General features: G+C 46.5%; 3 protein-coding genes across 3 annotated transcripts; 2 read left to right on the top strand and 1 right to left on the bottom strand.

Moving 5' to 3' along the window:
* Window positions 1-2,009: 2,009 nt before the first annotated feature.
* Window positions 2,010-3,907, top strand: LOC117858961 (aquaporin TIP4-3). The gene is made up of 3 exons (XM_034742123.2): window positions 2,010-2,312; window positions 2,908-3,146; window positions 3,239-3,907. Exons 1-3 carry the CDS (start codon window positions 2,183-2,185, stop codon window positions 3,608-3,610), a joined length of 741 nt encoding a protein of 246 aa, XP_034598014.2. The 5' UTR covers window positions 2,010-2,182; the 3' UTR covers window positions 3,611-3,907.
* A 3,430-nt stretch (window positions 3,908-7,337) lies between these two features.
* On the top strand, window positions 7,338-10,821 carry LOC140222982 (aquaporin TIP4-3). Its single transcript, XM_072294236.1, has 2 exons — window positions 7,338-7,614; window positions 9,972-10,821. The coding sequence occupies exons 1-2, from the start codon at window positions 7,488-7,490 to the stop codon at window positions 10,583-10,585; spliced, it is 741 nt and encodes a 246-aa protein (XP_072150337.1). The 5' UTR covers window positions 7,338-7,487; the 3' UTR covers window positions 10,586-10,821.
* Window positions 10,822-12,312: 1,491 nt separating this feature from the next.
* LOC117858956 (protein JINGUBANG) lies at window positions 12,313-14,231 on the bottom strand. Its single transcript, XM_034742117.2, has one exon. It carries the CDS (start codon window positions 14,126-14,128, stop codon window positions 12,614-12,616), a length of 1,515 nt encoding a protein of 504 aa, XP_034598008.2. The 5' UTR covers window positions 14,129-14,231; the 3' UTR covers window positions 12,313-12,613.
* Window positions 14,232-19,812: the final 5,581 nt, after the last annotated feature.

Below are 19,812 nucleotides of genomic sequence, written 5' to 3'. Positions count from 1 at the left end.
CGCAACAATATTTGACTCTATAACAAAAAGAAGCCGAATATTATCCAACCCTAAATAAACATTATAAAATTATTCATTTGATTTAACGCTATGTTTGCATTTAGAATACGGAGTAAGGCGTGGTTTGATTTGGACTTGATGCAATCCTAGCTCGACAACAGCAAGCCCTTAATATGTTAATATGCCTCGTTGTCAACTTGTTATTAGCATTCTTATATATTATATCTTACTATTACTAATTGAATATTCTTCAAGCAAGCCCTCCATGTTAACTTTGGGATTGGACGTGCTAAACAAAAACCAAACTCTGGTGAAAAGGCAACCACCTGGACTATTGATTTGGTGGATTCTATCAGTGATCGATATAATATGTTTGGACGTGCTAGATATAATATGTTTCTAGATTATTGTTATTATGAAAAATTAACCCAACGTACCTCTAATATATGCTTCTAAATTATACACCTACATCATATTAGGAAAAAAAAGGCATCCAAAGTACCCACAATACATGCATTTTTTTTAAAAAAATAGCCTAAAGTTCCCTTAACGTCCATCTATGAATTACCAACACCTATTGTATGAAAACCTAACCCAACTAACTCAAATACATGCTTGTAAATTACCCGTATAAAAAAAGAATCTAAAGTATCACCTGAACATGATTTAGTTAGAGGTCTCTCTCTAAAAGAAAAAAGAAATATATACTCGCAAAAAAAGAGAAAACAAAAATAAAGCATGGATAGCCATGCAGATATATAATGAACACCGCATAACAAGAAAATAACTTTAACTTCATGTTTTTTGCGCATTACTCTCGCGTAATTTTGACCAAAAAAAAAAACAAGCGCAGCATGTTTTTTAAAGAAAAAGATGTACATGTGCAATATTATTTGACTCTCTTAAGAAACGAACATTATCCAAGACTAAAGAAACATCATCAGACCTATTAGAGTGCTAAGTATTTTCGTGGGAGATTAAGAATATATGGGGTTAGGGGTGGTTAGGCATGCTACAATCCTTGCTCGACAACGCCGAGCTTCGTAATATATATATTATGAAGGAATATGACGAAAGGTAGGAAAATAACGAGAATGATGATTTTATACTACGAGACTCTGATTAAATTGTGATTAAATTGTGGGCGGCAAACCTGATGAATATATAAATTGTGATTAAATTGTGACATTGCTAGCTCCTGCTGAAGACTGAAGTAAGTCGTAGTACCCCACTGGAGTACGTGCCTGTTCTATGGCGGCAAGACGGGTCCTATGGGAGCTCGACACGCCAGCAAGGCAGGTTTCAGTTTGAAAGTGCTCTGCCGTTTTGTGTATGTTACGTTGATATTTTCTCGACGTGACAAATAAGATTGTTTATTTGATATAATGCGTGTTCGTGGGACACACTAACAAAATATAATGCGTACCAGGAGTAGTGGTTCGATATGATGCTGTGCAATAATCCTGGCTTCTTGATCAAAAAAAAAAATCCTGGCTTCGATTCAATTCTTTAGGCAATGCCTTGCTAATCTACATCGATCTTTGGCAAGTCGTTACTAGCTTTCTTATATGTACATGCACTAACAGCAATTGAACTCGGCAAAGCTATACAGACGAAAGAACTAGGCATTATATTTTGTTAGTGTGTCCCATCAGGTAGCCCAGCTAGGCAACGGACTACCACTGTGCATATGCATACGATACGACGTGGACCGATCGATCATCGGCTGGGTCGGTTCCAAAGCAAAGTGAATCAATCATCGATCAACAGTCACGAAAACATGCTCCGTATGCATGTGCATGATACTTGCATGCACCTGCACATCCTTTATTTCGTCGTTAGTTTTTTTTTTGAACAACATTTCGTCGTTAGTTTCAACCTCGGGTAACATGATTCTTCATCCACAAGTAATAAGTTGCATTGGAAAGACGCAATGCAAGCACGTACCATTGAAAAAAAAAGAAAAAGAAAAGAATGGCTTGCCGAATATAAGATCCCGGCCGGGCGGCTGCTGCTTAGCAGATGCCCCCCTCCTCTTGCCTATATAACAAGAAGCTTTCTTTCTTTCACAGATGGAACAAGCAAGCTAAAGTGTGCCATCGAATAAAGATCTCTCTTAGCTTATTCTCCAACGCCCCCTGCTGACCAGCTGCTATCTCTTGTGTGTGCCTTTAATTTGCCAATGGGAAAGCTGGCACTTGGTCGCCGCGGCGAGGCGTCGGAGCCGGACTTCTTCCGCGGCGTCCTCGGCGAGCTCGTCCTCACCTTCCTCTTCGTCTTCATCCAAGTCGGGGCCGCCATGACAATCGACGGTATGCAGCTACATATAGGCAGCTCGAGAGAGTTTCAAGTCCATGTGAAATGATCATCCATAAACCTATTAAATAATATGACACAGCCACTTCTATTTCTTTTCAAATTATTTGTTTAGAGGTAGTGAGTGAAAAGCTACTAAAATAACCACACTCTTTATATCCTCAATGGACAATTATTAACAGAATGGAAGGCGTAGTATTGACAGTGCGCAGACGTATAGTATTAACAGCGGCACAGCGAAGCTACTAATTTACAATTATTAGTAATTAGTATGAGCAATATATAATACTTATTACATTTTTAATTTGTTGGATCATTGGGTCGACCACACAACTCATTTAAATGAATTAATCTTGATTTGAAAACAATGAGACGTGGGATAAAAATAAACTACAGCTGCTAACCCGTTGCTACCAAATTAATGGTGAAATTAGTGGTGTCACCACATGCATCCTCTTTCATAACTTAGGCGAATGCATCACGATCTTAATTCTTAAGGCTATTTTTAAAGAGCATTTCATATTTATTATTATGTTTTCAAGGATGTCAATTAATTGCTACATAAGCAACATGCCATTTACGCGTCTGCAGGAAAGACCAACGCCGGAGGCAACCTAACGGCGGTGGCGCTGGGGCAGGCGCTGGTGGTGTGCGTGATCGCGACGGCGGGCTTCCACATCTCCGGCGGCCACGTGAACCCGGCCGTCACGCTGTCGATGGCCGTCGGTGGCCAGATCACCCTGTTCCGGTCGGCCCTGTACATCGTCGCCCAGATGCTCGGCTCCTCCACGGCCTGCGTCCTGCTCCGGTGGCTCACCGGAGGCCTGGTGGTACGTTGGCGCCGCCGCCGCTAGCAGTCATGGTCGTCGTCGTTAATCTCTCCGGTATATAATTGTACATACAAATCGATCTATATATGCAGGCCACTCCGGTGCACGCTCTGGCGGCAGGCGTGGGGCCCATTCAGGGCGTGGTCGCCGAGGTCGTCTTCACGTTCAGCCTGCTGTTCGTGATCTACGCGACCATCCTGGACCCTCGGAAGATTCTCCCCGGCGTCGGCCCGCTGCTCACCGGGCTCCTCGTCGGCGCCAACTCCATCGCCGGCGCCGTCCTGTCCGGCGCGTCCATGAACCCGGCGCGGTCGTTCGGCCCGGCGTTGGCCACGGGCGTGTGGACCCACCACTGGGTGTACTGGGTGGGGCCGCTGGCCGGCGGGCCCCTCGCCGTGGTGGTGTACGAGTGCCTCTTCATGGCGCCCGCCGGTGCACATCAGCTGCTTCCCGAGGAGGCGTGATGAACGCCACGCGTGCATTGGAGGAACTTTGATTTGGTTTGGGCTTGCTCCGATCCGCCTTTCGATCTGCTTCCCGAGGTCGTCTGCGCGAGCTTGGGTTTGTTTCTTCGGTTTGGTTTGAGACTACGTACTTTCATGCTATGCATTGTATCATGCTGTTCTATCGTATAGTGCCACGTCAGATTGGGTGTAATGTAAGTTCCTAAAACGTACTTCCAATGCACTGTGTCAATTACTATGTTGTATCATCAAGACCGAGAAATTAGTTAATTGTCGCTTGTATACATTGTGATTAAATGGTTCCATGTGACTTTTTTTTTCTTTCGCTTTCTTCTTATTGAGTAACATGCATTGAGGGGGAGAAAAAAAACTCAGATATTTTTACTTCTCTCTTCTTACCTATATATATTATATTATTAAAATGAGGAACGCTTCTACCCAATTTTTTTAGTTTGATCCAACTTTAGTCATTGATAGGTGGTCCCGATTTCAGCATTACATCAGCCCGACAATGCCTGATCGTCGTCCATCCTAATTCCTTTCGGTCTCCCCTGCGCAAGCACCAAATCGAAGCATTTTTTGGGGGCCCGTTTAAGTTTACCAATGGCCTGCCGTCCATTGGTCTATGCGTGCAAGAATCAGCACAAGAGCCATGGATCTTCGAGCTAGCAGCCAGCGGCAGGCTGAAATCGAGCAATAGATAAAAACAACCATCTCGCAAAAGAGTGGGAAAAAGTAAGAAAAGGAAAAAGGTAAAACATGAAAAATCAATGAGGGGCATCTCCGCGCACTGCCAACTGCTGCTTCCATCGGCGGCCTTGATCATGGCGGCGCCCCACTCCTCACCGTCAGGTCTGGGCCACCACGCGCTCATATATCTGTTTGAGAGATTAGATGAGCAATATTTGTAAGAAGCTCAATGTTCAATACGCAGAATACTTCATCTTATCTTATATTTTACTATTAGTTTAAGATATATGTGATTCAAGTAGTCAAATTGTCACGTTGCATTAGGTAAATAGCATCGATTATATTTTCTCGCTATTCTTTTACTTCCCTTGTAGTGCACGAGCATTTACCTTTACTGCATCATGTGTCTTAGTGTTTTTATTTACGATTCTTTGACACCTTTAAGTAAAACTGATGTTTATATATTTCACTGCGGTTAAAAATAGTTTTTGAGATTTGGTATATTGTAGTGCTGATGATCTCAAATGACCATATTTTCCCCCTCCTCTTATTATTAAAAATGTTATGGCTCCCGTAGCAACGCATTAGCATGATGGCTAGTACTAATAATAGTTGGAGATTGTCTTTGAAACTTCAACATTAATTCTTATTAGATGACAATGCATGCGCTAGAAAATAAAATAAGGAATTCTCAAACAATCAAAAGGTCTAACTAATTAAAAATTTGGTGGATAATAATTATCATTGACAAATTGGATCCAGCATGTGTCTAAGACACACCCACACCTTGAATATTTCATTAGAAGAAGATGAACAGAAACAAATGTGTCATTAAACTTATTTTGGTCTCCCACTTATATGCTGAAGTCCGGGGACCTAAGGCCAATCCCAATGATAAGTTTCATTTCAATACACAGTATTATCTCTGAATCCCTGCTTGGATGTCCAGGTCGTCCATCAGTAGGCAACAGGCTTCCAGCTATGGGTGGGTCAGCCACACAGCTTGTATCGCGCTCTAGACGTCGTGTTGTACAACGCACACGGCTGCTCCTAGTTCTTTTTTCCAAGTGAGGCTGCTCCTAGTTGATCTTGAGCATTGCAATAGCTGCTGCACGCATCGTGCCAACCCGCAATTCTCTAAAAACACAGGGTTCTTTTAGAGAGAATGAAGCGGCGATTTCATTGAATAATTATTAATTGAAGCCCACTGCATGCATTTGAGCATATGTTCACTTTAGCTTTGATCCAGTTGCTCAAATGCAGTCGGTTGATGGAGGTGTACGTCTGTGTCCCTTCTTCTCTCTCGGGGGAAAAAAGGGCACGCACACTAAATACTATATCTGTTTGTTGCTAATTAACAAATAAAGATTGTGGTGACATGTCGTAGTAAGCACCAAAGACATATGTTGATTGCTAAAAATCAAAGCCAAAGCTTTAATTTGCAGTTGAGCCATCGGGTTCCATCTTATTTTAAGTCCACCATATATTAATATATTTTCAGAAAAAAAAAAATGGACAGCGAAGTCACGAAAGGCCGTGCGAGCGAGATCGGCAAAGCCAAACTAAATCCAGCTGAATTTCTGTCAAACCCACGGATATATGCACGGACTTCACCAAACGACCCGACACGGAGATCAACTTGCACTGCATCATCGTCGTCGGTTCAACCAGCATCAGTTCTGTCGATCGGCATCGAGGTCGTATTTGCTCGTGGGATCTCATGTAACGTATATTTAGCGTGTATATTTAGCGATCGTAAAATTACCCGTATTATCATTGAGAAGCCTTTTTACCAAATATTTTATAAAACGGCTTCAACTCTACTAGAAAGCCACTCCACCAAAAGAGTCAGAACTTGAGCCGTTTTGGCAGGAGCCGCAGCTCCACCAAACGGACCTAAACTTCTACTGGTTGAACAGTAATACTGGTACTATTTACCGACGCTCAATGCTTTCGATGGATCGGCCCCCTCTGAACTTTTGGTCAAGCTCCGCCTTTGGAAATATAGGAACATAAGAAACCGGAAAAGCTGAATAGTTGATGTGCGTGCATCAATTTGTGTTGAGTGGTGACGAGGCGGAGATGGCGTGTATACTTGCTCTATCGGCGACGGCGAGATGGATCGTGTGGGAGATCGACACGTACGGCGACCAAGGCAGCCGGTAAGCTTTCAGGTCCAAGTGTTCGGTTCTGTCGTGTAGGCTGATATTTTCAGAGAGGGCGACTTCCATTCCATGCGACAGATAAGGTTGTTATTTGCTTGTAGTATTTGATTATGTTTAATCATATCGTGGGACGGACTTAGGAGTGGTCTGATTTGGACGTGCAAAGTCCAAAGCCTTGCTAATAACTCCTTCTGTTCTGTTTCAAATTGTAGATCGTTTTAACGATCTAAAATATATAATTTTTTATATGCATATAAATATAGTAGTATGTTTAGATGCGTTGTAAAAATTATGAATTTAGACCTCGAACGTATTATACTAATTTGTTACTTATTAAAAATATCGTATATACCAAGGGTAAATTAAACTCGGAAAAGTTACTGCACTGACAAGGAGACAAAGTGATAAAAGCACAGAGGGCAGAATAATTACATGCATGATGAAGAACATATATGTATAATAGCTAGCGTGTGCCTGCACACAATAATATACACAGCGGAAGGAGTACAGTGCAGCACTATAGTGTCGGGGTAGTGTGGAGGCCGGCATAGAGTAGTGAGGCCCGAAAGTGGTGCTTCCTGTAGACCGCAACAAAAAAAGTGAAGATGCATGGTTGGATCATGTGCATCGTAGGTTGGGTCGTCGGTGCCTTCCAAGCAAATCAATTAAAGTGTGAATCCATCCATCCATGGATCGATCAACCGCCATGAACGTACGGCGACATGACGACAGAGCTAGAGCAGTACTGTTGCACCACATGTTGCCCAAAGTAAAGTAATTCATTTGCCAATAATGCAAGTTACGTTGCATCATGTATATATATTGGCACGGCCAGAAACTTTTTGACTTGCGAAATAATATATATACTTATATATCTTCCTCTTTCCTATATATATACATATGCAACACTAGCTTTCTTTCACAATATAATAATGCTACTGTTCCATCACCTTAGCTTGTGGTGATCGATCCATCCATCCATCTATCTGTTAGCCTTATTTCCGGAGGGATAATAAGCGAGGATGGGGAAGGTTGCGCTGGGCCACCGCGGCGAGGCGTCGGAGCCGGACTTCTTCCGCGGCGTCCTCGGCGAGCTCGTCCTCACCTTCCTCTTCGTCTTCATCCAAGTCGGGGCCGCCATGACCGCCGGTCGGTTACACCTTATTACCTCGATCGTCATCTCTTCTAGCTGCTTTGCTGGCTATTCATCCATCTCCCTACTCTTTTTTAATTTGCTTCCTATACCTGCATGCGTACCTAGCAGCATCCGTGCTCTTCAATTACCCCAGGTTTGCATTTTTTTTCTATCAATAGCGCGCGCGAGTAAATTAAATTTATTTACTGAAGCAGATCGAGTAGTAATTAATATATATACCGCCTGCATGCAGAGGCCGGCCGATCTGCGGCTATTGTGTCGTTTATTATTACATGCATCTACTGTAGATTAGTGATTGCTTTTACCTCTCTATAACATTATTAACAGCTACTAGTACTAGGGGTTGTACACGTCAACTAATAAACGCACGCGGTGGTGGTGAACATCCCTGCTAGCTTTACTTACGGAGGAGACAGGACCGGCCGGACACCGCCCCCCACGTAAAGTGATGACACATTTTTCGCTTCATTACTAAACGAATCTTGCCACACATACTACTTCATTTCAAAAGTTACCAGGTGAAACTATATATTTTTGTGTCATTTCAAACTTTAACTTGGTCAAAAACATATAATAGTTTGTTGACTTATTTAGATATTGGCGAGTTCACGTTACCGACCACTCAAAAAATAGCGCCGGCTGAAAATATAGAAAAATGCAACCACCCGTGCCGAGTCGAGGACTCAAACCTGGGTAAGTAGGTTCTACCACAATAAACTTTACCAGTTAAGCTACTCCTGTCCATTAATTTTACTGTCCTTTTTAGGTAGTCGTGACCACTCTACGTACCTAATGTCGCCTTTGATACCAAGAAGGATTCATAGTAAACCTACCCTATGCCATCCCTTGTATATAATTTGCCCGAACCTAGCACATCCTCCATTAACTCCGGCCGTCGTCACTTTAGTCCATTGTATTGCCATCCTTATGTGGTGTAGTCATTGAATTTACCACACCACTAGAGACAAAACCTAGAATTTTTTAAAAAAATATCAAGGGAGCCAAAGAGCCAGACCTAAATAATAAGAGAGCCAAATAGTTTATTTTACCTTCATTGCATCCAAATAAAATTAAACTGCTACCTGCGGAGTTAATCAAGCGGCAGGGGAGGGAGGGCATGCCTCCCGGCCCCTTGACCAGCCTAAGCCTTCGTCCCAGCACAGAGGGCCTGTTCGCTTCAGCTTATAAGCCGGCTGAAAAGCTGAAACGGCTGATTTGTTGTGAGAGGAAAATACTGTTTGGTGGCTGATAAGCCGGCTGAATAAACTGAAGCGAACAGGCCGAGAGATGACTCCAAACCAGAATCACAACACGTTCAACCCACCCCACAACCACATTATTACGTACCTAGTGTTGGACCCCATGGGTAGAAACACTGTTACCCCAAAGCTCGTGGGAGAAGAAATCATGAATCAGAAAAGATGCCTAACATGTGCCCTTCCGAATCCAGGGATGAAAATGCTATAATGTGAATTTGTTTTCTGTTTATAATTAAGATGAAGGTGTTTAGGTTCACATAGGTACCCATGGAGAAGAGAGTTTTCTAAGGCACGGTTCATCCAGGTAAATAGGGTGCATGTAGCATGTGCTCCAATTGTTAAGGGATGCTATCATACAAAATCATTGTTGACATATACTCCATTTCAAATGCAGATCGTTTTGACTATAAAATCAAACTTCTATTATTTGACTAGGTTTAGAGGAAAAATATACTAACATATAAATTGTTTTTATTAAATTCTCCAGAAATGTGCCTTTATGATATATTTTTTTGTATTGTATATGCTAATTTATTCTTTTAAACTTAGTCAACCTTAGAAAATTTTTACTTATGACAAAACTAAAACGACATATATTTTGAAATGGTAAGAGAAGGTAAACAATTATCATTGCCATAATAGCTAGGGGGAGTGGTATCGCCATCATGATCATAAATTTTCATTGCCTCGCATATCGGCGTATGTGATTACCATCCTTGCCAGATAGTTGATCGCCGGTTTGAGGGTCCGTTTGATAGGGTTGCATCTGATTCTGATTTTCTATAAGAGCTGATTATCTGAGAGAAGTGATTCTATAGCTGAAAGTGATTCTCTTTTATTCTTTAGCATAAACTTTTAAAATCAGGATGGAGAATCATCTCACAGAATTAAGTAAGAGGAGCTACTTTTTTCAACTCCCAACCTCTTAATTCATTTCAGCTTTAGGAGCTCTGCCAATCGTACCCGAATTCGTGCGTGCAAAACGCCGAACAAAATCAAATGCCGATCTGATCCAAAGTACACATGGTATATTATACATATAATCCCTAATCCGATCCGTACATTCATCTGCATGCGTATCTCTGCTGCAGGGGCGAAGACCGACGCGGGCGGCGACCTGACGGCGGTGGCTCTGGGGCAGGCGCTGGTGGTGTGCGTGATTGCGACGGCGGGCTTCCACATCTCCGGCGGCCACGTGAACCCGGCCGTCACGCTGTCGCTGGCCGTCGGCGGCCAGATCACCCTGTTCCGGTCGGCCCTGTACATCGTCGCCCAGATGCTCGGCTCCTCCACGGCCTGCATCCTGCTCCGGTGGCTCACCGGAGGCCTGGCCACTCCGGTGCACGCGCTGGCGGCGGGCGTGGGGCCCATCCAGGGCGTGGTCGCGGAGGCCGTCTTCACCTTCAGCCTGCTGTTCGTGATCTACGCGACCATCCTGGACCCCCGGAAGCTGCTCCCCGGCGCCGGCCCGCTGCTCACCGGGCTCCTCGTCGGCGCCAACTCCATCGCCGGCGCCGTCCTGTCCGGCGCGTCCATGAACCCAGCGCGGTCGTTCGGGCCGGCGGTGGCCACGGGCGTGTGGACCCACCACTGGGTGTACTGGGTGGGGCCGCTGGCCGGCGGGCCCCTCGCCGTGGTGGTGTACGAGTGCTTCTTCATGGCGCCCGCCCGCACGCACCACCTGCTGCCCCAGGAGGCGCCGTGACGTCACCACTGCCAGCTGCATTTCATCGGAGGGGCTTTGGTTTGATCTGGCCCGTCGGATTGCTCCGTCTCCTCGCTCGCTCTGTCCGTGTGTGGTTTGGGTTTCTTCTTCTTCTTCCTCCTCTCATCCATGCTTGTTTTGTTTTGTTTGAGAGAGGCCGCTTCCTCCTTGTCATGTATTCCGTACGTGTTCCAACCAATTGGTTGGGGAATCAACAAGAATGCTGCTTGCTTTCATTTTTGCTATTGAGAGTTAATGTAAAAAATTATGACAGTGCATACTACTGGTGTACCGTACGGCTTCTTTTCGATCGTAGTATCGTTTTGCCGAAAGAAATTAAAGCTGATGATCCATACTAGACACCGTACGTCTTTGTTTCGTCAGCAGAGCGTCGTACCAAGGCCGATGGATCGATCTGCAGACCCTGCAGATTCCCTTGTCGCCGGCCAACTTCTGCTTGTGCGTAACCCTCTTATTCAACTTTGACCAGACTGGTCTGTATCTCCTGATGAAAGCCTTCTCCCACCAGCATCCTCCGCTCATGGTCCGCCTTGCATGCTAAACCAGTTTTCGAGACACTGGAAATTACTACTGCACCGTTTTCAAAAGTGACATGTCATCTTTAAAGATTTAAGTTGATGAATGAAACAGCCTCTTACGATACACAGTTTCATATAGGTTACTATAGTATTTAGGCCCTGTTTGGAGAGGGGGTGCTAAACTTTAGCACCCCACTTTTTAGCACCTTTTAGCACTTGGGCTCCCAAACAGGGGTGTGCTAAGGGGGTGTTTGGATCCTGCAGCTAAAATTTAGTCCGTGTCACATCGAATATTCGGATGCTAATTAGGAGGACTAAACATGAGCTAATTACAAAACTAATTGCAGAACCCCTAGGCTAAATCACGAGACGAATCTATTAAGCCTAATTAATCCATCATTAGCGAATGTTTACTGTAGCACCATATTGTCAAATCATGGACTAATTAGGCTTAATAGATTCGTCTCGCGATTTAGCCTAGGGGTTGTGAAATTGGTTTTGTAATTAGACTATGTTTAATACTTCTAATTAGTGTCTAAACATTCGATGTGACAGGGGCTAAAATTTAGCCCGGGGATCCAAACACCCCCTAAGTTTAGCACCCCCATTTTCTTTAGCACACCCAAGGGGTGCTAAAAGGTGCTAATGGGTGCTAAAAGTGGTCCCCAGCTTATTTTTTCCCCTGCTGCCCCCCTCTCTCTCCTCTCCACTTTTCCCCAACCCAGTCATAAATGAGAGCAATGTAGTCATTTCTCACCAAATGTGCTAAACTTTAGCACTGTATCCAAACAACCCCAAGTGCTAAACTTTAGCACTCCATTTGAGGGTGCTAAAATGGAGTGCTAAAGTTTAGCACTATGCTAAAGTTTAGCATTGTGTATCCAAACGGGACCTTAATTGTTTTACTATAATTGTTTTATAGTGTTGAGATCAAATATGTCATATGAATATATAACCACTTACAATTGTACCTCACTTAACTAGTGCACACTAGTTATGGCCACACAAGATTAATAAAAGTTAAGGAGATGAAACAAATAAAAGTTAAGGAAATGAAACAAATCGTTCTCAATGGGGTTTTCATCGTACTTTCAAAGTTAATGCATAATCAGCGGGCGACTAGCCGATGCATTAATACTGTAGATCGATCCAACTCAAGAATCAAGAGCAATAGTAAGAGGCAACGACTTAACCCTAAATAATTATTGATTAGTTGAAATTAACGATGACAGGTCCTAATAATTAGCAGTTCATCCTACCTGCAAAACATTCTTCAAGCATGCATGCATGCATTTTACACGTGGATCTAGCTAGCTATCGCACACATCCATCCTTGTGCGTGGAATGGCGCGCATGCCTGCCACGTCGTCCTGCCGTTGCGTTGCCACAGTGCATGCATGTCGCAGGAATGGAAGATGGTGCATGTCACTAACGACGACGACGACTGAGCAGTAGCCGAACGTAGGCGCCAAGGCATCATCAGTCGTCGTCACCCGCGGCTTGTATGCCGGCGCTTCTCCACCCAGACCGGCGACAGAACCGGCGTCGGCCCCACGAACTCCGGCTCCTCGTTGTCCTCCACGTCGTCCCTCACGGGGATGGCGTCGCCATCGCCCTTGCCGGCCATGATCTCCGCCGCCTCAGCGTCGTCCTCGACGTCGTCGTCGTCGTCGTCCTCCTCCTCCTCCTCCTCCTTCCCCACTACCCGTATCCTCCACACCTTGACGCTCTTGTCCAGCCCGGCGCTGTACACCACCATGCTGCCCTCCACCTCCCCGGCCTCGCCGCCGCCCACGGCCAGGCACCGCACGGGTCCCCGGTGTCCCTCGATGACGGCGAGGCACGTGTGCGTGGCGCCGCCGCCCTTGCCCTCCCGCCTCCACACGCGCATCGTGGCGTCCTCCGACCCGCTCACCACCACCCGGCCGCCGCAGCCGGAGGCGAGGCAGAAGACGGCGAGGCGGTGTCCCTTGAGGTACCCGGCGTGCATGGGGCGGCCCGCGGTGGCCTCCTTCTCCCACACGTTGACGTAGCCGTCGGAGGAGCCGGCGTAGAGGAAGCACCTGCGCGTGCCGCCGGTGGCGGCGTGGCAGAGCGCGAGCGCGTTGACCGGTGAGAGCTCGGAGCGGAGGACGATGATGAGCGCGTGCGCGGTGCCGCCGTAGACGCGGCGCCACATCTTGACGGTGCCGTCGGCGGAGGCGGTGAAGACGCAGCCGTCTGCCTCGTTGACGACCATGGCGCTGACTGGCCCGTCGTGCGCGGCGAAGGAGTCGACGCAGGTGCCGTCGGCGAGCTTCCACGCCTTGACGGTGTGGTCGTGGGACCCGGTGTAGAGGAGCCCCGCGACGGCGTGGAGGACGAGGCAGGAGACGGTGTCGCGGTGGTGGTGGGCCCGCCTCTTGCCGAAGGACAGCAGCGAAAGGCTGCCCTTGGCCGGGAGCGTCGCCGCCTTCTTGGCGCGGATGTGGTCGCACACGGCGGCGGCGCAGATGGTCCAGACGCGGACGTGGTGGTCGCGGCTGTGGGAGGTGACGAGGGTGCCCCCGCACGCGGCGAGGGCCGGGACGCGGCCGCGGCCGACGTCGAGGTAGCCGCGGTTGAAGCAGCCCGGCGCCGCCCACGCGCGGACGCGGCCGCTGTCGGAGGCCGTGAAGAGGACGCCCCGGGCGACGGCCAGCGCGTGCACGTCGCCCTCGAGGCGGTGCAGCGCGGCGAGGCAGTGGTAGATGGCGGCGGGGGAGGGAGGGAACCGGAGGCGGCCATGAAGCGGCGACTGCACCCAGGGAGAGCACCCGCCGCCGCCGCCGCTGGCGAAGGGCGGCTCGGCGGCCACCCCGGGCACGGACGACATGCTGAGGCGCGCGGGCTCTGCCGCCGCGCGCGCCGGCGAACGGGCGGCGCGCGAGTAGTACTGGTGCACAGGCGTGTGCGCGCCCGCCGGGCGCGCCGACTTGCGGTCCTCCTCGAAGAAGCTGAAGCTCTTGCGGCGGCCGAAATCCATGGCCGAAATCGATCGTCCCGGCGGCCGGCGGCTACGACAGCTAGGTAGCTGTTACGAGTTACGAGCGGGGTGAATTGAAGGATGGGAGGCACGCAGAAGCAGCGGCCAGCCTAGCGTCGTCGTCGAAGTCAGCAGACGTATAAATTGGCATATAGATGCGGCGACGGACGGATCGCCATGGGTGGTACGGTGGCACGGCGCACGGCGGTGGCCATAAACTCGGCGCGCGGCCGGGGCCGGGGCCCAGCCAGCCGGAGGCACGCAGGATCGGAGGAGTAATGGAGGTCAGTTAATGCGGCTCCTACGTAGGCTGTGTACGTGGACCGTAGCAAGATATGGTGGGAGATTACGTGCACGTGGCGGCGCGCGCGTACGACGAGCTGACCTTCGTTCTCCGATGCCCCGGCGGGCGCGGGGCCGGGGGCCGCCGGTGATCGAGGAGATGATGCAGACGATCGAGGAGGATCTCTCGCCAGATTCGATGATGATCGACGAGACGACGACGCTGGATCGGGCTATACCGTCTGCTCAGGTCTGCTCTCGTACGGTCTACCGCCATTGATCTTGATCGATACATGGCCGGCCAACGAGCCCATGACGGCTATGCAAGAAAGAGTATGTTTTCATTTACTATTTACTGCGGACGGACGGACGGACGCACTGTGTACCTGCATTATTTGCAAGAAAATCTTGCAGAGTATATGCAGCTGGCAGGTAGTACCATGCATGGAGTGTGCGCATTCACATTTAGCTTCATTTCTTTCATGCATATATCGTGTAAAATCATGTACATTTCCAATATATGTAAGGGAGGAAAACCTAAAATAGTTATTACTCTAGCAGCTACATCGCTCATCACTCAAAGAAATATATGATTGTTCGGTGGTCACGTGCATATCGGGGCGGCAGTCAATTAGCACCAAATACAACAAATAAATAAAAACAATCAAGGTTAACTTCTTATTAATCTATCCTAAAATTGGTGATTTGTTTTTGGGACAGGGAGTACCGAGGTCATGATTATTATATATATATATATATATATATATATAATCATATCCAACTGTACCACATACTCTATACTCTATATATACCTGGCCACTACCTACGAACGTAGGTACGGCAAGTAGATGGATTATGATTATTACATATATTTTTTGTTTCTTTTTAAAAGGTATATATAGAGTATAGAGTACGTGGTACAATTGGATATGATTATATATACACACTACATTAATTAGTACTAACCGTAGCCATAGCTAACTCAGTATATATATACACACACAACATGTGACCCCTGGTGCGGCTGTCTCTGCTGCAACGAATGAATTCACCTTGCCCCGCCGGCCTTATTATTAGCTCGCGTGTGAAATCACTATCATTGTTCACTATTTTGCCCTTGTATATTACTATGTTCATATATGATACATGGATATATCATATATGGTCATATGGATATTTCGGATTCTCGGTCGATCGATTGCCTGCCTCTCAATTGCATTGCTTTATTAATAATTTTCCGGTGACAATTAAGCAGATTCTCTACTGAGTAATTAAAATGTTTGCATGGTGGTAGAGTGGTAGTAGTAGACACAGTACGAACGACAGGGATAGGACCACTCGCTCCTAGCTAGCTATATGTTCTACCCACATCATCGATCAGGGCATTATGCTTTACCCCTGTCCTCTTGGCTTCAATTATATTGCTTTAAATTCGCACATCTTCGGTTGGATCTTGTTTCAAGGTTGTGGAATCCAGCATTTGCTAGGTAGGAGTACTAGTACACAACTTAATTAAGCTCATGGAAAAATTCAACTCAGTTTACTTTGCCTAATGCCCCCCGTTCCGATCGTCGTGGTTAAAGCTTAACCGATCGAAACCCATGAGAGTCAAGCCGTGACTTATATTTTTTCTTTCTCACCAAGAGACCATATATGTTGTTTAATTTCTTAAGACCGTTTTTAACCTGTTGGAATATGTCGCACTCGTAGCACATCACCCACCACGCTTCAATTCCCCACTATACATCTTTCCTCCTCGTACTACCCCTTGCGTCCTTGTTGTCTTCTACGATACTCTTGGCTTGGCTACCAATATAGCACCATCAATAAAGATGGTGTCCATTTACACGTACTACATAATAAGTGAGCTACCATACAAGTTACCTGAGCCATTTTATATCTCGATCGATTGGTGCCAACAGGGGTTTTGCCTCTACTGACTGGGATCTTGATCGACAACAAGACATGAGATAGATTTATATAGGTCCGAACCTCCTTTAATTTACCAGAAGAAATAACATCGATCATTTGATTAGCTCTACGCGCTTCGCCATATGCTTTTTTTAATTGGTGTGAGTGTTACTTTAATTTTCCTGGTGGGTTTTTATCAAGGTAGAGGTCAGCATATATTTGTGCAATTTCTGCAGCACCCAAAATAAGAGTCATCACTATCGCTCTCACTTTCCTATAGATAAGAAACCATATGACAAATAAAATAAAATAAGTATAACACTTAAGTTTCAATGACAATAGTTCATACGAATAAAAAAATAACATTAAAAGAACACAATTCCTCAATTGTCATACTTGGCATTGTACTTCCTGCGAAGCCAATTAAATCTAATCTCGTTTGTAGGAAGGGTCATGACATTTCCCTTTGGTCCTTCTTCACAAACAACTTAGTAGTAATATAATGCTCATCTGTATCATACCCTGCCCCACATTCCAAAACAAGACTTGTTGGACAGTAACTTCACCCAATTTTTTAGATGCAAAAGAGGAGGCGGATTCAGCAATCTTGGTTACTTGCTCTTGAATAACTTGTGCTGTTCCAATTCTTTGTTTCTTTGCTGGGGGATTCTTTTGTTTGCCAACAGAATAGTAGGAGAAGGAGAAACCTCTTGGACCTCATCTGTTTCATCCAAACCAGCAACATCATTATCACAATCATCCGGGACATCATGAACCTCATTCACAGGTCCGTTGTCAACATCCTCTTGAAATGGTGGTACGATAGGGTTAGAGCTCATAGGATTATAATGATCTGATTGATTATCAGTGATGTCAACAAACATCATTGTCAAGTCCTCCTCATTTTGCAATGGTTTTTTCTTAAACTTGCCGCAACCTGGAATATCCTGAAAGGAGGCAATCATTGTTAGTACAATAAATGACATGAACCTATTGAAGAACAAAAATAAAATAGTTTTGAACTCCCCGCCTTTGCATTCTTCCACCACTCATCGTCCATATCAATCACACCTCTTGCTCTATCCCATCCCGCTCCCGTTTGCTTCCTCATTAATTGCTTCCAAACCGTTAAATCGATCTTCAACTTATCCCACTTGTTCTTCATTTGCCGCTTGGTCAAACAAACTGCTGTGAGGTTGATCGCCGACCTCATCATATCCTACAGAGTTCAAATGGGTGTTCGGCCTATTCCCTTTCTTAACTTGTTTGGCAAACAACGAACATATGAGCGTCGTGTTTGCATCAGTCCATTCAATTGAATCACCCTGACCAAGATATGACAGTAACCAGTGCACTAAAGTTGTATATATAAGACTATTTGTTTAGCTTATGCATGTCATGTACACTCAGTATTTTGTACATTTGCTGAAGGTGCAAACTTTATGTGACGCTTCGTTTCAGTATGCACCTGACCTGTAACTTTGTAAGGCGGGTTACCGCTGTATTGCTTTAGCTCGTGAAAAGTAACATTTCAAAGACTTCTAATTTCTAAAGTACACTATGGTTTATTCAAAATCGGGGGTTTTATCCGTGTATCTTCAGAAAAATGTCCAGGTTGCACATTACCATGCTGAAGCTGAACTATGAGTACGGCACATGATGCAAATTGACAAGGCAGCAACTGCCATTCCAGTAAACTGTCCATTTTTCAGTAAAGGTTCTCTCGACAATATCAGAAACAATAGTTTAGGTGAACTAGATAGGGCCATCAATGTTATACTTCAGTTTAACAATTTGCAATGGTGAAAAAATATAGTGGTTCTGTTATGTTTGCAACATCAATATTTTTGAGTGGTTCAGTTATGTTTGCAACAGCAATATTTTTGGTCAGGACACTACCAGAAATTGAATTTACTACTTTCTTGAATGATCACAATTCACCATACAGAGTTTGTCATCCACAAGCAGCACAAGAAAGCAACACAAGAAACCATTACCATGTGAGGAGCATTTCTCTTTGATGCCTTATTCATGCCTGTGAGTTGTGCAGCGGAGGCGGCAACATCGTGGCCGGTGGGCTAGCTGCCAAGCCCGAACACATCCTCGCTGCCAAGCCCGGCGCCACGACCACGACCACGGCCGCCGCCCTGGCCAAGACAGCCACGGCCTTGGCCGCCGCCCCTGGAATTGCCCAACGCACGGGCTGCGGCGTCCCTGCCACCTGCACCTCGTCTGTCGCCGCCCAGGCCACCTCTTCCGCTGCCGCCCAAGCCACCTCGTCCGTCGCCAGCCAAACCACCGTCGCCTTCTTCCTAGCCCCCGAACCCGCCCCTAGCTGCACCTTCTCCCTAGCCCGTGACCGCACCCAAGGGCCCACAACTGCCAACGCCCAAGGCTGGTACGCCTTCTTTCTGCGCGGCGACGCCGCCCCGGGCCGCACCGCCCAAGTTTTCCCGACTGACGGCGCCGGCGAGCATCCTCTAGGTGGCATGGGCCCCCGCCAAAATAGAGCCTTGAGGATGAGCCGAGGATGAAATTGGAGAAATAGGTGGAGGAGGGTTGCCGCCGCCGTCCATCTCGCTGGGAAAGACCGCCGGCGGCGGTCGGGGAAGGAAGGGTGGCGCTAGGTTTTGGGGTGGCGGAGGAAGAGGAACGTCGGGCAGAAAGAAAGGGGTGACGGGGAGAATGACGGTCTGTTCTTTTTGGATCGAATCGGTATGTGCAATCGATGGTAATGGTGGGTAAATACCCACCAACTCCACGAGGAAGTCTGAAAAGGGGTTTTTTGGAGCACCTCTTGAGGTACTCCAAAAAAACGTGGATCTACCCTCCTGCTCCACATTTTTCCTGGAGCCGGAGTTGCTGAAGCTAGATGCGTTTGGCTGCGAAATTTTTGGAGTTGGTGGAGTGGAGTGCTCCCAAACAAGCACTTACTAGGTGGTAAAAGGACATTTTTTGTGGAACAAATTTGATTTTAGAATATAAAAGGACACTCTTCGTGGAACGGAGGGACTACGTCTTATTTGTGATTGTTTATTGGTATATATGGATGCACAGGCGTCTATCGTGCTGCAACGAGCACAGAACTGTTTAGCGCGCAGATAGAAACTAAAATGTTATTGCCCCATTTCTTGGTTGGCTAGGGTTTCATGTTGTGTTGCCTTTGGCTTCCTGATAGATAGAGTACTCCAATTGAATTCTGTCTTGCCCATCCAGCTTGTGCACATTTCCGATCTTTATCTTACATGATGTGTTGATTTTCCTTCCCTCGATGAAGCGCACAAGGGGTTTAAGCTTCGTTGGATGATGTGAAAGTGAAACCGTTGCCGCACGGAGAATGCTATCTCAGTCAATTTTAGCCATCTAGTAGGTGCGAATTCGAATAATCTTGGTGAATTTCGTGTGTATATGATCTGCTCCATCCAAATTCCAAAACGATAAGGAAATAGTGCAAGTACCAGCGCATTACATTTTACTGTCCGCAGCCTGCA

The sequence above is a fragment of the Setaria viridis genome, chromosome 5 (genome assembly GCF_005286985.2).
Source record: "Setaria viridis chromosome 5, Setaria_viridis_v4.0, whole genome shotgun sequence".
In the NCBI taxonomy this organism is placed as follows: domain Eukaryota; kingdom Viridiplantae; phylum Streptophyta; class Magnoliopsida; order Poales; family Poaceae; genus Setaria; species Setaria viridis.
The sequence above is the reverse complement of the archived record's forward strand: the minus strand, read 5'-3'. Positions and strand labels throughout refer to the sequence as shown.